This window comes from Mirounga leonina, unplaced genomic scaffold (genome assembly GCF_011800145.1).
Source record: "Mirounga leonina isolate KUSES-001 unplaced genomic scaffold, KU_Mleo_1.0 Mir_201, whole genome shotgun sequence".
In the NCBI taxonomy this organism is placed as follows: domain Eukaryota; kingdom Metazoa; phylum Chordata; class Mammalia; order Carnivora; family Phocidae; genus Mirounga; species Mirounga leonina.
In genome coordinates, this window is record NW_023270504.1 from 14565966 (window position 1) to 14582810 (window position 16845).

General features: G+C 35.9%; 1 protein-coding gene across 9 annotated transcripts in view; it reads right to left on the reverse strand.

Annotated features, from left to right (window-relative positions):
* The window catches only part of PLEKHA5 (pleckstrin homology domain containing A5), a 244241-nt gene that overhangs the window by 96818 nt on the left and 130578 nt on the right, over nt 1–16845 (reverse strand). For all 9 annotated transcript variants that reach the window (XM_035028131.1, XM_035028124.1, XM_035028122.1 and 6 more), the window contains 3 exons: nt 5623–5706; nt 4774–4894; nt 990–1094 (listed from right to left, as the gene is read on the reverse strand). In XM_035028131.1, the coding sequence (XP_034884022.1) occupies nt 990–1094; nt 4774–4894; nt 5623–5706 (310 nt within the window). The remainder of the gene's footprint in view (nt 1–989; nt 1095–4773; nt 4895–5622; nt 5707–16845) is intronic.

The following is a 16845-nucleotide window of genomic DNA, read 5'->3' on the forward strand; positions in this document are numbered from 1 at the left end:
AATTTGCTTGAATGACTGGGAATTCTCTGGATTTTAAGAGGGCCTTCTCTTGGTATATGTTTAGTTGTCACCCCAACTTTCATGAAACAATGTCTAATGAATGTTTCATAACAATTTCACTATGAATTTTAATGACTATAATTATTAGGTAATCTGAAAACAATTAGCAATATTTGACCGAATAACTAGCACCATCAATGACCTAATATTTAACTTGCTTTGTATCATCTATGTACATATAGAATCAGAGATAAAGCAAAGATAAAGGTCTTGAATGCCTAGTACATCATCTCAGTTATCTGGTGGTCACTTGGAAACCCGGCTGCAAACCAGAAAGTAAAAAAGAAAATAGCCTCCAAGCAGTCCAAACAGATGTCGGAAAGTCCAGTGTACATGCATCCTTACTAATTCTCAAAGTAATGGCAAGGCTCCAAAAAACCTTAGTTACCAGGTTTTCCAAACAACAGAAAAATATATACCCCCAACTTATTAGGGTGTCTGAGACTGAACCATGCTAAGAGAGTAGTCTTGAGAGCCTAAAAGAAAAAATTTGAGAAAAATCTGAAAAATCTCAATTATGATCAGATTTCTCTGTAAATTAAAGCAAAGAAGTATATAATTGTACATTTAATGATTTTTATATGAATAGAAAAATGAACAATACCTCTGTATGTTTTCTACCCCCATTTAAAAAATGTTTCTGCCTGGATAATTTTAGCATATTATTGCTAACATTTTCATGCAGCATATGTTTAATTTCAAATCCAGAAATACCTAAAACAAACACACACAATCTCTGTTCTAAGTAACCATTACCTTTTCTTTCTTTTCTGTTCCCCTAACAGTCTTTGGTGGTAATAAAAAGAATCTGATGACTACTCTACAGTTCTTTCTCCATTTTATGTAATTGTCTTAGGTGCATTCAGTTGAAAAGGTCTCTTTTGATTCCATCTTTCTTTCACATCAAATAGAAAATAAGCAGAAAATACCTGTTTATAAAGCCAACCTCGTCTGACCACAGGTGCATTAGGATTCCTTTTAATTGAATTCGATCTCTTTCCAAAATTGTGAACTTTTTTTGAAGCCCGTGAAGTCTAAATAGAAAAAAGCAAAACAGAAAATGTGTTATTAGTGCGTAGGTACTTATATTTCATCTTCATAGTTTTATCTCTTCAGATTTCTCTGAAACTTGTAGGACTTAATTTTTTCAGGTGAATTATAATAATTCTGCATTTGAGGACTTACTTATTTCAAGTGTAAGAATTCACAAAGAATTTTTCCCTCAGGATATTACAAAGAATCACAAGTTTTACAATCTGTCCTTTAAAATTGGGACATACAATTTTTTTTTTTTAAGAGAGGGAAAGAGAGCAGAGTGCACATGCACACACCCGAGTTAGGGTGGGGGGAGTGGGGTGGGGTGGAGGGGCAGAGGGAGAAGAGAAAGAGTCTCAAGCACACTCCATGCCCAGCGTGGAGCCCAGCCCGTGGCTCCATCCCTTCACCCTGAGATCATGACCTGAGCTGACACCAAGAGCCTCCTGGTTAGGGTAACTGACTTTTGTCTTCAGCTGAGGTCATGATCTCAGGGTCCTGGGATCAAGCCCTGCATTGGGTTCCCTGCTCAATGGGGAGTCTGCCTGAAGATTCTCGCTCCCTCCCTCTGCCCCCCACGCCCACCCGTTCTCTCTCCCTCTCTCTCTCAGAATAAATAAATAAATCTTAAAAAATATATAAAAAGGCACAATGTATGGCAGTATTTTGTCCTACCTGCTATATAAATTGAATAAACCTTGGGTAAAAATGAACAAATCTTTAAGAATTAATGAAATGTAGAATTTTTTTGCTTGCTATCTGCATTTAATAGTGTTGTTTCAATTATAGAAAGTGAATAGTGTCAAGTCAGGTGTCAAGAGAAATACTCAGATATAAAATATAAAACATGTCACATCAAGTCAACACAAGACTGGAAGGATCTGCTTAATGTCATATAGTGTTTTCTCCTTTATGGGCAACTCTGAACTTAAACGATATGAGACAGATGGTGTTTACTGTATTCTTCAAAGTGTACACAAGGATATACAATCTTCTGAAATACTGCTATGTTTAGCATGAAGATTTATTTTGGCAGGAATGGTAGTGGTAACCAACAAAAACAAAGAAGCTGAATTTGAGTTCTCTATAAAAGTTATTATCAAATTATTTCTAATTTTTCAATTTATCTAGAATCTAGCATATTCCACTAGAATTTGGTTTTTTGAAGCTTATATTAGTACATAATAGAATATTAAGACTCAATATCAACCACATTTTCCCCAAAGCATGTTTTGTTGATTAATTTTAACTTACTCTTGAACAGATAAATACTTAAACACAGTATAGAACTCTAATGGTATACCAGGACCCGTCTACTTCTCACCCCTGGGCTCCAGCACCCAAACAACCTTGTGAGGCAACCAACATCAACTGTGTGTATGTGTGCATCTCTTCATTTAAAATAACTGTTTTCATAGGTATGGAATATCTTTTCTTTGTCAAATGACTACGTATGTTCCACTATTTCTTGGAGCTTATTACATAAAGAAAATGACTATTTACCCACAGTGTTGTCAATGTACTGTGCAAGAAAACTTTTTAACCTTTGAAAATCAGGTATGTGAAAAATGGTATCCTTTTTTGATTTTAATTAGCATTTTTCATATTATGAGTATGAACATCATTTTCATATATTTAACAGTAAAATTCTGTTTTCTGGGAAGTGATTTTACATAATTTTCCCATTTAAAAACTAGGTTGTAAGCCTTTTCCTTATTGATTCATAGAACTTCTTTAATTATAAAGGTATTATTCTTTAATTGTTACATGAATTGCAGATATTATGCATGCATGATAATTATGTATGCTTCAATCTCTCATTATTTTTATTTGTGGGTTTTATGTCATACTTAGAAATCCCATCTGCATTCTGAGTTTGTTTGATTTTTAAAAATCTTCCATTGTTTTTTGTAGTGTTTTTATAGTTTTGTTTTTAACATTTCAGCGTCTGATCCATCTGGAAAATTTTTAGTGTAAAGTTTGAGGCACAGATCCAACTTTCTTTCCAGATAAATGATTTGTTGGCTGGCCTTCAACTTACCTATCATTTCTCTTGATTTTGATGAAAATACATTAATGAAGCACTATAATGCTCAGTTATTCTACTAGCATTTTATGTTATATAAGAATTTGAAATTACTTACATTATTTGGAAATTTACATTAACTTGTAATACTCTACAAAACTTCATTTTAAGAACATTAAAACAAAAAATGTTAAAACAGGCATTTAAAATCACTGTCTATTATCCATTTCTTTACAATAACCATAATTTAATATTATAATTGTTCTACTGTATTATTTATTTATTTTAGAGGGAGACCGCACGAGTAGGAGGGGCAGAGAGAGAGAGAGAGAGAGAGGGAGAATCTCAAGCAGACTCCACACTGAGCATGGAGCCTGATGCAGGGCTCAATTCCAGGACCCTGAGATCATGACCTGAGCTGAAACCAATAGTCAGATGCTTAACTGACTGTACCACCCAAACACCCCTATATTATTTTTTAATGAATAAAGATTGTTCTTGTATTATCCCTTGATTCTCTTGCTATCCATTAATTTAAGAACTGAGAAGCAACTTTAAGGCAATTATTTATTCAGATTTAGTAGCATATTTTCCAAGGGTTTGTTAGAATTTTCATATTAAAATTCTGAATTTAAAATATTAACACTGTGGTTTAAAGTATTACAAGCAGTAAGTATAAATTTTTATAGACACAAAATGTAGGCTCATAGATTAAACAATTAACATTTTTCTTTCTAATTATAAAGGAAAACCACCCACCTCTATTCCCATTTGACTATGGCACTTTCTGTATCATGGATTCTAAATACATCAGAGTCATCAAGCAGACTAGCATAGGGTTTCCCTTTGGCAGTAAGGGATTTTATATTTATTTTTAAGAAGTTTGTCTGCTCGGGGCGGCTGGGTGGCTCAGTTGTTAAGCGTCTGCCTTTAGCTCAGGTCATAATCCCAGGGTGCTGGGATCGAGCCCCGCATCGGGCTCCCTGCTAGGCAGGAAGCCTGCTTCTCCCTCTCCCACTCCCCCTGCTTGTGTTCCTGCTCTCACTATCTCTCTGTCAAATAAATAAATAAAATCTTAAAAAAAAAAAAAAAGTTTGTATGCTCAGGGGCACCTGGGTGGTACAGTTGGTTAAATGTGTGACTCTTGGTTCCAGCTTAGATGATGATCTCATGGTCATCCGGCTCTGTGCTTTGCAGAGTCTGCTGGAGATTCTCTCTCCTTCTGCCCCTACCCACCCCTCCCTCTCTAAAATAAATAAATAAATCTTAAAAAAAAAAGTTTGTCTGCTCAACCTAGGCATATGTAACAGTCAGAAAAAGGGATTTCTATGCCATTATATTAACCTTCATCTTTAAAACTTCAGTTAATTCAATAAACTGCCATTTTTTTCACACAAACATCCATTATATTTGTAAAATTATTCAAAATCTGAACTCTACAATATTTTTTAAAAAGTCATTAAATTATTAAAACATAATCTTATTAGTTTATATTCCACACCATTGCTTAAGTCATTTACCTCAAATGTAATTAGGTTCATATAAGAGTAAAAATGATTATTCTATAATTTTAAGTCCTTTAAGAGTAACAGTAATAGATGCTATCAATTATACCAGTTATCAAAAATTAATAGTTAAGTAGAATAACTTACTCTGCCTACAGGACTCATTGGATGCACCGCATAATCTGAAGTCATGTTATAGTTAGAAGCTTCATTTATCATGCTTATAGGTCGTTCCTTCTTCTCTTCAGATGTCATGGTTGCAACGGTCCTGAAAATATGTCAGAATGCTAAAACTTGCTGTATATGTTAACTGCTTTACAATGAAGCTTCCGTAGAGTTAACAATGCTGGTGTCCCACTTTTTCAAAATATTTGGATACTAGTTAGAGCTTAATAAGCTCTAGAGTCAGAGCTTAATATTTATAACTACTTTAAATAAAATTAACAGTTCTCCTAAGCACAACATAGGTTAAAATCATGTTTATTTTAATAAGTATTATTACAGATATTCTACTTGGTCATCTAACTGGAAAATTAAAGCTTCAGTTATAAGATTAGCTATTCTAATATTGAAAACAATAATGACACCAAGAACTATTTTTTTGGTGAACAGATTTACAGCATATATAGTATTTAAAGTATTTTCATACATATTTCATTTGATGCTTAAAACAATCCTAAGAAATAGTTACCACTATCTCTGATTTAAGGATGAGAAAAACTGGGCTCAAATTAGTTTAATAATTTGACCAAGTTTATAGTTTTTCTGATCTTAAATTTCGGACTCTTGGGCTTACTATCTGTGCTTGAACTATCGTAAAAACAGCTTCTGAGATTACATTCTTCAAGAAAGAAAGTAAATAGATGGCTTTCTGTTACACTTGACTGCAAATATCCAGATAACTGTTAAACCGTACTGTATTGAAAATATGGATAAGAGCAATCTTAATACTAATGACATTTAAAATGAAGGCGTTCCATGAAATTTTTTACTTACTGTTCATTCACTACAAAAATACAATTGTCCTGTGATGGCTGTCCTGTGACTGGATGTTTACAGGTCACTTTCCTTTCATTATGGCTAAAAGAGAAAAAGAGAATATGTATGTACCTCTATTATCACAAATGTTTCTCTAATATTCTGGTAGCAAAACAGTGATTTCTTTATTGTAACATTAGTGTAAAAAAGGGATGAAGTTCATACCTCCCAGGTATGCAATATCCAAATACACCCTTTCTACTACCTACCATATATATATGTGTGTGAATGCTACTACAGTTTTACCATATAGTTAAATGCACCTCCTACCCCCCACGCCTGACCTCAAGTCTTTCTTCTCACATTTTATAAATAAAGGTAAGCTGATTTGGCTCCATGGTCACTGCATTTTACATTTGAGAGGTGGGCCATCAAGAATGAGTATCTACCTACCTCCATTATTTTGTATCCTAATTTAGGCACATTATAGAGGACTAATGCCAAATTCACATACAGAAAAAAAATGAACAGTGCTACTATGTCGGTACTAATAAAAACAGTACCACAGGAAGAGCAATATTTTATGGTGTTTTGTTTTATTAAAGAATCTTTATATAAATAATGTAATGGGATTGAATTTTACAATACTTCAGGAAAGTATGTTATAGAAAATGAAATCTGAAGGAGAAAACAAAAATCTTAAATGTACAAACAACAGAAAGAAAGAAAAATCTACTTGTTATCTTTGCTGAAAAAAAAATTTGCTCTGAATTAAGGATGGCTATTTCTTGGAGAAATACTATCCTCTTTAGGTGGGTGATAAGATTAGGTCTCCTGTTGTCTTCTTGAAATGAGAGGGGAAAAAAAATTCCCAAACTAATTATCTAAACCAGAAATACCAGATGCCAAAAAAATATGTAATATACATTGATAAATTAAATAACAAATATCATCCTTTGTAAATTAATTTTTTTCCCACTGGGTCACATACAATAAGGCAATCTGTAAGGAAGATGTATTGGTGTGCCCGACCTTAGAAAATTTACTTTCATTACAGAGAAAAATTTCAAGATGTTGTAACTGAATATTGCTTTGTTAATCTTCAGAGATTATTATATGTGCTCTGTATTTCAGGAAGTCTATAACCGTAAGACACCAACTTTCTGACAGACTTTAGATATTTAAATTCCTTTTCTATATCCTAACTTTCATTAATATTACTTTTATTGGTAACATAGTACTTGAAAGTTTATCCATGAAATAAAACTAAAATCACAAAAAAGAAAAGGTACAGATACAATTTAAAAGATATTACATATTGACAACTGTTAGAGTAGAATGACTGATGGAATATAATGTGTTTCTATTATTCCTTTAGATAATTGGTCGTTATAACAAATATACAGGACTACTAAATTATCAGCTATTTTTCCTTTTTTAAAAAAAATCTAAATTCAATCAATTAACATATAATGTATTATTTGTTTCAGGGGTACAGGTCTGTGATTCATCAGTCTTATATAATATCCAGTGCTTATTACAACACATACCCTCCCCAATGTCCACCGCCCAGTTACCCCATCAGTCCACCCCCTTCCCCTCCAGCAACTCTCAGTTTATTTCCTAAGATTAAGAGTCTTTTTTTTTTTTTAAAGATTTTATTTATTTATTCATGAGAGACAGAGAGAGAGAGAGAGAGAGAGAGAGAAGCAGGCTCCCAAGGAGCAGGGAGCCCGATGTGGGACTTGATCCCAGGACCCTGGGATCATGACCTGAGCCGAAGGCAGGCGCTTAACCGTCTGAGCCACCCAGGTGCCCCAAGAGTCTTTTTTTTTTTTTTTTTTTAAGATTTTATTTATTTATTTGAGACAGAGAGAGCACATGAGAGGGGGGAGGCTCAGAGCAGAAGCAGGCTCCCTGCTGAGCAGGGAGCCCGATGCGGGACTCGATCCAGGGACTCCAGGATCATGACCTGAGCCGAAGGCAGTCACTTAACCAACTGAGCCACCCAGGCGCCCCAGATTAAGAGTCTTTTATGGTTTGTCTCCTTCTCTGGTTTCATCTTGTTTCATTTTTTCCTCTTTTCTCCTATGATCCTCTGCCTTGTTTCTTAAATTCCACATACCAATGTGAGATCATATGATAACTGTCTTTCTCTGATTGACTTATTTTGCTTAGCATAATACTCTCTAGTTCCATCTATGTCGTTGCAAATGGCAAAATTTCGTTTTTTTGATGGCTGTGTAATATTCCATTATATACACCCCCCCCCCCAATCTTTATCCATTTGTCTGCTGATGGACATCTGGGCCCTTTCCATAGTTTGGCTATTGTGGATATTGCTGCTATAAACATTGGGGTGCAGGTGCCCTTCTGATGACTACATTTGTATCTTTGGGGTAAATACCCAGTAGTGCAATTGCTGGGCCATCGGGTAGCTCTATTTTCAACTTTTTGAGGAACCGCCATACTGTTTTCCAGAGTGGCTGCACCAGCTTGCATTCCCATAAATTATCAGCTTTTTGTGATGGTTTTGTTTTTATACAAGATTTCGTGGGTTTAGGGGCACTGGGTGGCTCAGTCGTCAAGCGTCTGCCTTCGGCTCAGATCATGATCCCAGGGTCCTGGGACTGAGCCCTGCATTAGGCTCCCTGCTCAGGGGAGAGCCTGCTTCTCCCTCTCCCACTCCCCCTGCTTGTGTTCCCTCTCTCCCTGTGTCTCTCTGTCAAATAAAAAACTTAAAAAGCCAAAAACACAAGATTTGGGGGGTTTCAATATTTATTTGGAGTGATATTTTCACTACGGAAAAGGTATGTGAGTGACTTTCTAACTTGCTGATTTACAAAAGTACAGTGGTAGAAACCTAAGGTCTTATCATGTGGGATACCAGTTTATGTAATAAGCAATAAATTGATTAACAGAACAACTAAGAAAGTAAAGCCTCTGGAGATAAGTGGAAAATACTGAAGTACCCAGATGTGATTAACACTATGAATGCGTCGAGGTATGTAAATTCTGATGTTTAACAGAATAAAACACTGTGGGGGCAAAGGGGGATAAAGTAATCTGGGTAGGGATTGGGATACCTTAATGATAAAAAATGGAGGCTAGCACCTTTTTTCCCTTAAAGTCTCTCCTTGAAAGCATTAAAAAGTCAATGTTGGTTGTGTGGTAGAAAGAACAGAAATACACAAATTCTTAAAAACAAAACAAAACAAAACAACAATGCAATATTGCAAAAAGAAAGCAAATAAACCCCTATATATTGCAATTTTTCCCTATGCTCTGTCATCTTGCCTAGGAGGAATACAGTAGACTCTCTAATACTAATATTCTGGAAGCTCTAAATTATAACAACATGGCTCTGCAATGGTTATCTGGCTAACAGACTTCTCTGACATCCTGACCATTAAAAAGATATGGGTACTCATCAGAAGCATTAGACAAAGACATAAAGGAATGGAGATATTTAATAATGAATGGTTAAAAAAAGAGCACATTCTTTTCCCCAAAGTGGATGCTATTTTCAATTAAATTGATGTTTTTATTGTCCAAGTACTTTTCAGATCACAATGTCTTAAAATAAAACTAAATAAAAATCTTAGTGTTTCTATTTTAAAAGACCAGTGACTAAAATCAATATGAAATATGAATATATTTATGTTCTTTTATTTCTTCAAAGTATCCAATGTATTTTCTTTTACATAATGTTGATATTATATTGACATAAAATTCATATAAAATCTACAAGGACACTCTAACATGAAAGTCTTTTACAGGCATATTTTAGAGATATTGCAGGTTTGGTTCCAGATGACTATAATAAGGTGAATATTGCAATAAAACGAAAAATGAATTTTTTGGTTTTTTGGTGCATATAAAGTTATGTTTACACTATTAAGTGTGCAGTAATATTATGTCTAAAAAAACAACATATTAAAACGGTTTATTGTTAAAAAATGCTGTCATCTGAGCTTTTAGTGAATCACAATCACTGATCACAAATCACAACAAAGGTAAAAATAATGAAAAAGTCTGAAATATTATGAGAATTCCCAATATGTGATAGACATGAAAGTGGGCAGCCGCTGTTGGAAAAATATTGCCGAAAGATTAACTCAATGCAGGGTTGCCGCAAACCTTCAATTTGTAAAAAATACACTATCTGTGAAGCGCAATACAGAGAAGTGCAATAAACGAGCTATGACCATAATATTTTTTAATGAAAGATATAACTTTTCCCACTACATATATATAACTGTAACATAAAATAAGTCCTCTCAAATGTTCATTTGTTCTGTCTTATAAAATACTCCTAAAATCTGGCTCCTGAGAACTAATTTATTTATTTATTTATTATTATTTTTTAAAGATTTTGTTTATTTGACAGAGAGAGAAAGAGAGAGAGAGAGAGCACAAGCAGGGGGAGGGGCAGAGGGAGAAGCAGGCTCTCTGCTGAGCAAGGAGCCTGATGTGGGGCTCGATCCCAGGACGCCGGGATCATGACCTGAGCCGAAGGCAGCCGCTTAACCCACTGAGCCACCCAGATGTCCTCCTGAGAACTAATTTAAACAACATATTTATCAAACAGGAAAATCATAGTAATGTTTTCTAATTATTTCATCAAAAACAAATTAAAACAAAAGTTGACAAGCCAAAATATCAATTCCAGTCTTAACTGTATTAAATGTGGTAATTTTCCACCACCTGATAGGACTGTCAATCCTTACTGCTCCTGCACAAATATATTTTTATATACACTTTTATATATTTAAAAATGTATTTGAAATACATTTTTAAATTTCAAAATCATTCCTTCTTATGTTGGCATTTATACTAATGTTGCATTTTAAAGTAAGTAACGGTAAGGGTAAACATAATTTTTTTCTTTCTTTCTTTTTTTTTTTCTAAAGTAGGCTCTATGCCCAGCATGGAGCCCAACGTGAGGCTTGAACTCACGACCCTGAGATCAAGACCTGAACTGAGATCAAGAGTTGGCTGCTTACTGAGGGTTGCTGGAGTGGGGGGTGGGGTGGGAAGGATGGGGTGACTGGGTGATAGACACTGGGGAGGGTATGTGCTCTGGTAAGCGCTGTGAATTGTGCAAGACTGTTGAATCTCAGATCTGTACCTCTGAAACAAATAATGCAATATATGTTAAGAAAAAAAAAGAAGAAGAAGGTAGCAGGAGGGGAAGAATGAAGGGGGGGAATCGGAGGAGTAGACGAACCATGAGAGACAATGGACTCTGAAAAACAAACTGAGGGTTCTAGAGGCGAGGGGGGTGGGAGGATGGGTTAGCCTGGTGATGGGTATTGAGGAGGGCACATTCTGCATGGAGCACTGGGTGTTATGCACAAACAATGAATCATGGAACACTTCATCTAAAACTAATGATGTAATGTATGGGGATTAACATAAGAATAAATAAAATAATTTAAAAAAAAAAAAGAGTTGGCTGCTTAACCGAATGAGCCACCCAGGTGTCCCCATAATTTCTAAATCATACTCAGAAACTAAAAATACAAGTTAAATGGATACTAACTGCCAATTAGTGAAAGCGCTGTAAATGAAATCCAAATGAGTCTTGATAAAAAAATCTCCACAAAGCCACCTCTGTTAATGTACAGAATTCTTTGAACACACGATACACTAATTCTTTATTTTATACATATATACATCTCTATGTATATATTTGGTGTTATGCACATATATCGACTGGGCACTGTGGGAGGTGGCTGGCCCACTGTTTAAGTCTCAAGTCAGAGCCATTGCCTTCGGCACAAAGGAGGACTGACTGTTCAGGACCAGGAGAGAGGGTAGGGGAGGACAATGATTCTCAGCCTTTCTTCAATTCTACCAAAGTTTGTCCCTTGTGCTGTTTACAAAGGCAGTGTTCTCATCCTACACCTGCTATCTTTTTTGTAGTCCACAAGTTTTTTTCTTTTTTGGAAGGGGCTCAAAACTCAAGTCAGGAGTACTATCAATTCTGCTGTTAACACTTGTGGAAAAGTGAGTTCTCCAATGTGATTCATATGTTAGGGTACAGCTTGAATATCACATAAATTCTGTGTTTGTTTATGCATGATTTTGTCTGTGATCTTCTTGTTTGTGCACATAGGAGTATACCAATTGTATGACTGCACAAGCTCAAACATCTGCCAGCTACTTTAGTTCATCACCTGTTTTATGAAACACACTCACTCACACATAGTGATACAACTTTATAGCTTCAGATATCCTTACTTCCAAAACTTCCCCAAAACTCACAAGCTGAAACCCTCCCAATGTTCACGTCCACATACAAACTGCAGGTGTTTTACAAGGTAAAGGATATCTGTAGTATTTCTGTGTTTCTTAACCATTTAACAGTAAAACCGTGCAACCGCTTTTATTAGATTCCTATCTTTATTTTTATGTGTAACTTTTATGAAGCTTTTGAGTGGTCTTCTAATAAAATCATCTTCTACAAAAGCCCCCTGCTTTTCATTGCCTGATGCTGCATAGTGAGGTGACTTTTAAGGAGCATATGTGTTGTGTTATAGCAAAACTGACTGTACCCCTAAGTTACAAACTAACATACTTCTATGCTGCTAAAAGTACATTTGAATCTTTAATAGAAAAGATGCCACTTAAAAAATCCTTGCCAGAGATTTTATACTTTTCATGAATGAAAAGGAAAAACTGGAAAGGTATGATGTTTCATAAATTTGTTTCTAGAAGAATCCTTATGAAGAAGAGATAAAATTCAGGTCGACGTAAAAAACTCTTATGGTCACAGAACAAACTAATTCCCATCCTGTCTTTGAACTCTGTGGCATAGCAGAAGTCCTAACTTAAAAAAAATATGACACCAGCTATTCACCTACTCTTACTTCCAGATTTCTATGAGGTTTCATTTTTTTTTTAAGATTTTATTTTATTTTTTTAATATTTTATTTATTTGACACAGAGAGAGAAAGCACAAGTAGGCAGAGAGGCAGGCAGAGAGAGAGGGAGAAGCAGGCTCTCCACTGAGCAGGGAGCTGGACGTGGGGCTCGAATCCAGGACCCAGGGATCATGACCTGAGCTGAAGGCAGCCGCTTAACCGACTGAGCCACCCAGGCGCCCCTTAAAATTTTATTTTTAAGTAATCTCTACACCCAATGGGGGCCTAACCCACAACCCCGATATCAAGAGTCGCATGCTCCACTGACTGAGCCAGCCAGGAGCCCCTGTCTGTGATGTTTTAATGTTCTAAGTCGAGACCAGGGGATCTCAACTGGGAGTGACTTTATCTCCCAGGGGACATTTAGAAATGTAATATTTTTGAATGTCACAACTGGGACTGCTATCTAGTGGGTAGAGGCCAGAATGCCACTAAATGTCTTACAATGCCCAGGAAAGCTTTCCACAGGAAAATGTCAGTAAGCCTCCACTAGCCCAACATAGCCCTCTAACAATGAACTCTGCTGAATAAGCCACATTTATTATTTCTCTGGGTTCCTGTCCTTCTCTAGAGACAACAGGCACAGCAGGAAATAATGGCAGTTGAGAGTACAAGTTCTGTTATCAGACCCCCGAAGCTTGAATCTGAGCGCCCCCACTCACTGCTAGGTATCTAAATTACCTTTCCACACCTTAGTCTCCTCAACTTAGTGGCAGTAGCTGGGTCACAGGTTGTTACAAGTTTGTGTTTCAGAACTGCTCTAGGTACTGGGGATAGCAGTGAACAAAACCTAAGAATCTTTGCCCTCACGAAACTTACTTTCTAGTGGAGATGTTTATGAGGATGAAAAGGGTGAGTAGCATAAACACGGCTTGAGACAGAATAAGTCCTTGATAATTGTTGTTTATTTTAATCGGAACAACAGGACTTTCAGCATGTCACTGTCATTAAATTACTGTTCGGTCCACTGTTTACATTAAAACAGTTTAAATTAGTACTCACCCAGTAGGCCACGCTCATTCATGGTTTTTCGCTTACTAAGTTTCAGTTACCCACGGGTCAACCGCAGTGATGATCCTTCCGACCTGTCCCCCAGAGGTCACTGGTAGCCTAATGCTCTGTCACAATACCTGTGTCATTCCCCTCACTTCATCTCATCACATAGGCATTTTATCATCTCACATCATCCCAAGAACAAAGCTGAGTACAGTACAAAATAATTTGAGAGAGTCCATATTACAGTAGACTGTTATAACTGCTCTATTTTATTACTGGTTATTGTTGTTACTCTCTTTCTGTGCCTACTCTATAAATTAAACTCTACCATAGGTATGTATGCATAGGAAAAAACATAGTACATAGAGCATTTGGTACTATCCGTGCTTTTAGGCATCCACTTGGGTTCTTAGAAAGTATCGCCTGCAGATAAGAAGGGGTTACTATACTCAGTATTTGTTGTAAATGAATAAAGTTGTAATCTCTCTTAGTTTTCATGCTTCTGCCCTAATATGTCAAAAAGACAGGAGAAAAGTAATTCTAATATAAAAGTTCTGAAGAAAGATTAGCTGTGCTTTTATGCTAGCGAAGGTTCTTAAATAGTGACAAACAACACTAAGAAAAAAACAAAACAAAAAACCAAACCAAACCAAACCAAAAAAAACGGACCCAGCTATTCCAGAGAGTTCAGGGCTGAAAGAAATAGGTCATATTCACAAGCTCAATCTGAGGATCATGCTCTATCAAAAGTCCAAATAAAAGGACTGAATCAATGCCATTTTTAGAAAGATATCAAGAAACTGACAAATAGCAACAGAAACGGCTTGTTCCTTGGCATTATGCCCTCATCACTATTTATTACCAGACGTGTAATCACTTACTAAACCAGAAGATCAAATGCAAGACCTGCTTATTTAAAGCCTCTATGGAACTACTTCATTCAATAATAATTTAGTTTTAAAAGATTTTAAGATGAATAAAGTAGTGTGTGTATAAAATGGTTATGTTTCTTTCAAATTATAAAAATAAGTTAAAAATGACATGTCTGCTGGAGATAGAATATAGTCATTATCTTAGCTTATTCCTTTTCAACTCCTGTATTTGTGAACCAAATAATACATCATCTAGGTAACTGTACTAGAAAATCTGGATGAAGCTGGGTCATTTTAGGCAGCTGAGCTTTCTAGCAGCCTACATAAAAAGGGAAAGCTGAGGGGCGCCTGGGTGGCTCAGTCAGTTAAGCGTCTGCCTTCAGCTCGGGTCATGATCCCAGGGTGCTGGGATCGAGCCCCGCATCGGGCTCTCTGCTCAGCAGGGAGCCTGCTTGTCCCTCTCTCACTCCCCCTGCTTGTGTTCCCTCTCTCTGTCAAATGAATAAATAAAATCTTTAAAAAAGGGGGGGGGGGCAGAAAGCTGACAAACTACATTGCTCCTATAGCCTCGTTACGGAAACAGAGCAATTTACTGGGTTTGAGTCAACTCTTAGTGGCAGGTGCTTTTATATGAAGAATAACTTAAACTGTATGGCAGACACTGAAGATAGTGGATGCTGGTATTTGTGTCCCTTTCCAGGGTCACTGGAGCAGGCCTTTTTTGTTCAGCCCACATTGCCAGTCTTCCCTCAACAGGAGACTTGTAAGGGAGGATGCCACTGACATTGCTAAGGAAATACCCCCCCTCCACACACTAAGTAGGTGCATAAAATGCACAAAATTGCACATTTCATATATAAACCTCAATAAAATTACGGGTTTAGAAAGAGGAAAAAAAGATTTTAAAATCGGATTGTGTGTGTGTTGCTACTGAGTTGTAGGAGTTCTTTATATATTTTGGGTATTAACTCCTTATCAAATATATGATTTGCAAATATTTCCTCACTTGGTAGGCTGCCTTTCGTTTTGTTGTGCAGAAACTTTTTAGTTTGATTTAGTCCCACTCTTTTCGCTTTTGGCGTCAGAAAAATTTTTTTTTAATGTTTTGGCCAACTAATTGCAATGTTATAGATACTTCTTAGTATTGTAATTTTCTCCTGTGGAAATACTTGTGTGTGTGTGTGTGTGTGTGTGTTTTAACACCTTTGTTTCATGGGTAATTTCAATGACTGCTTTAATACAAAATCCATTCTGTTTTTAAATTTAAGAAATATCAAAATTGCTATTAACATGGTCAATAAAACAACAGAATTCTTCTGAGTAATACATTTGACAAAGCAAGCTTTAGCAGTGTTTTATATGTGTAACTCTGGCAATAACATTGAAAATTCATCCACTGTGTACAAAAAAGACATAGTTTTAGAAAACTGTTCCACAGAGGAGATTTTTGTTGTCTCTTGCAAAACTCCGATGCAAACCCCTTTGTATGATTTGTTCTGAATCATGTGTTTCCCTTATGGGGAAGAAAGGAGGATTTAATTTAGTTTAAGAAAAGCAGGCTATCATAGTGGTTTGGCAGTTCCTCTGGCAGCTCTGGCAACGAAGGCGGTATCATGACTTGGGGACTTTTACAAGGGCCCAACCCATAAAAGGTGCCACATATTCACAGTGTTGTTACACGGCAGCAAGATGGGAGAGATGTGGGAACGAGGGAGGCTATTTATTTCTCAAATTAGGCTGAAACCTATAGAACAAACAGCTCAGATGTGTACTTGTTAACTCTTGTTTTTAGTATCCTTCTACTTAAAAAGGAGTACTGTACATTCTCAATTTATCCTTGGTTTCAGAACACTTTCAGACAATAATTCTCTCCAGCTTGTTTTAAGATTGAAGAGCTTATTATCACTAGAAATCATACAGCCTTGTCAACTTTGAGACTGAAAAAGTCTCAAATTAGGTTTTAAAAACATGTTTGCAACAGTGACTTAGTTATTCAATCAATTGGTTCTATGGTAGTTCACAGTAATTTCTAAAATATTGTTAAATGTTAAATTTGTTAATGTTTTATACAGATAACTACTTTGTTTTTCTTTTAATAAAAAGGAGAAAATGTTATGTTGAAATCTGACTACTACAATGACTATGTGTGCAATTTATTTTTAAACTGAAAATATGCTGGCATGGAAAACGATGCCTACAGTTAAAGGCAATGTTTTAAGAACAAAAGAAAAACACAAGTGCCCTGCCTTTCTTAAGAGAGACTCAATTCTTGAACCTTAGTTATGTGAAGAAATAACCACTGAGTTAGCAATCTAAAAGGTTGTAATTTTTTTTTTTTTGCAAAACATGAAAAGTATATATTTCCTTTCCCCACATTTCATTCTAAATGCCATTTGCCTTTAACTTAGAACTAACTGCTTCCAGACATCCTGCTCAAACCTCAG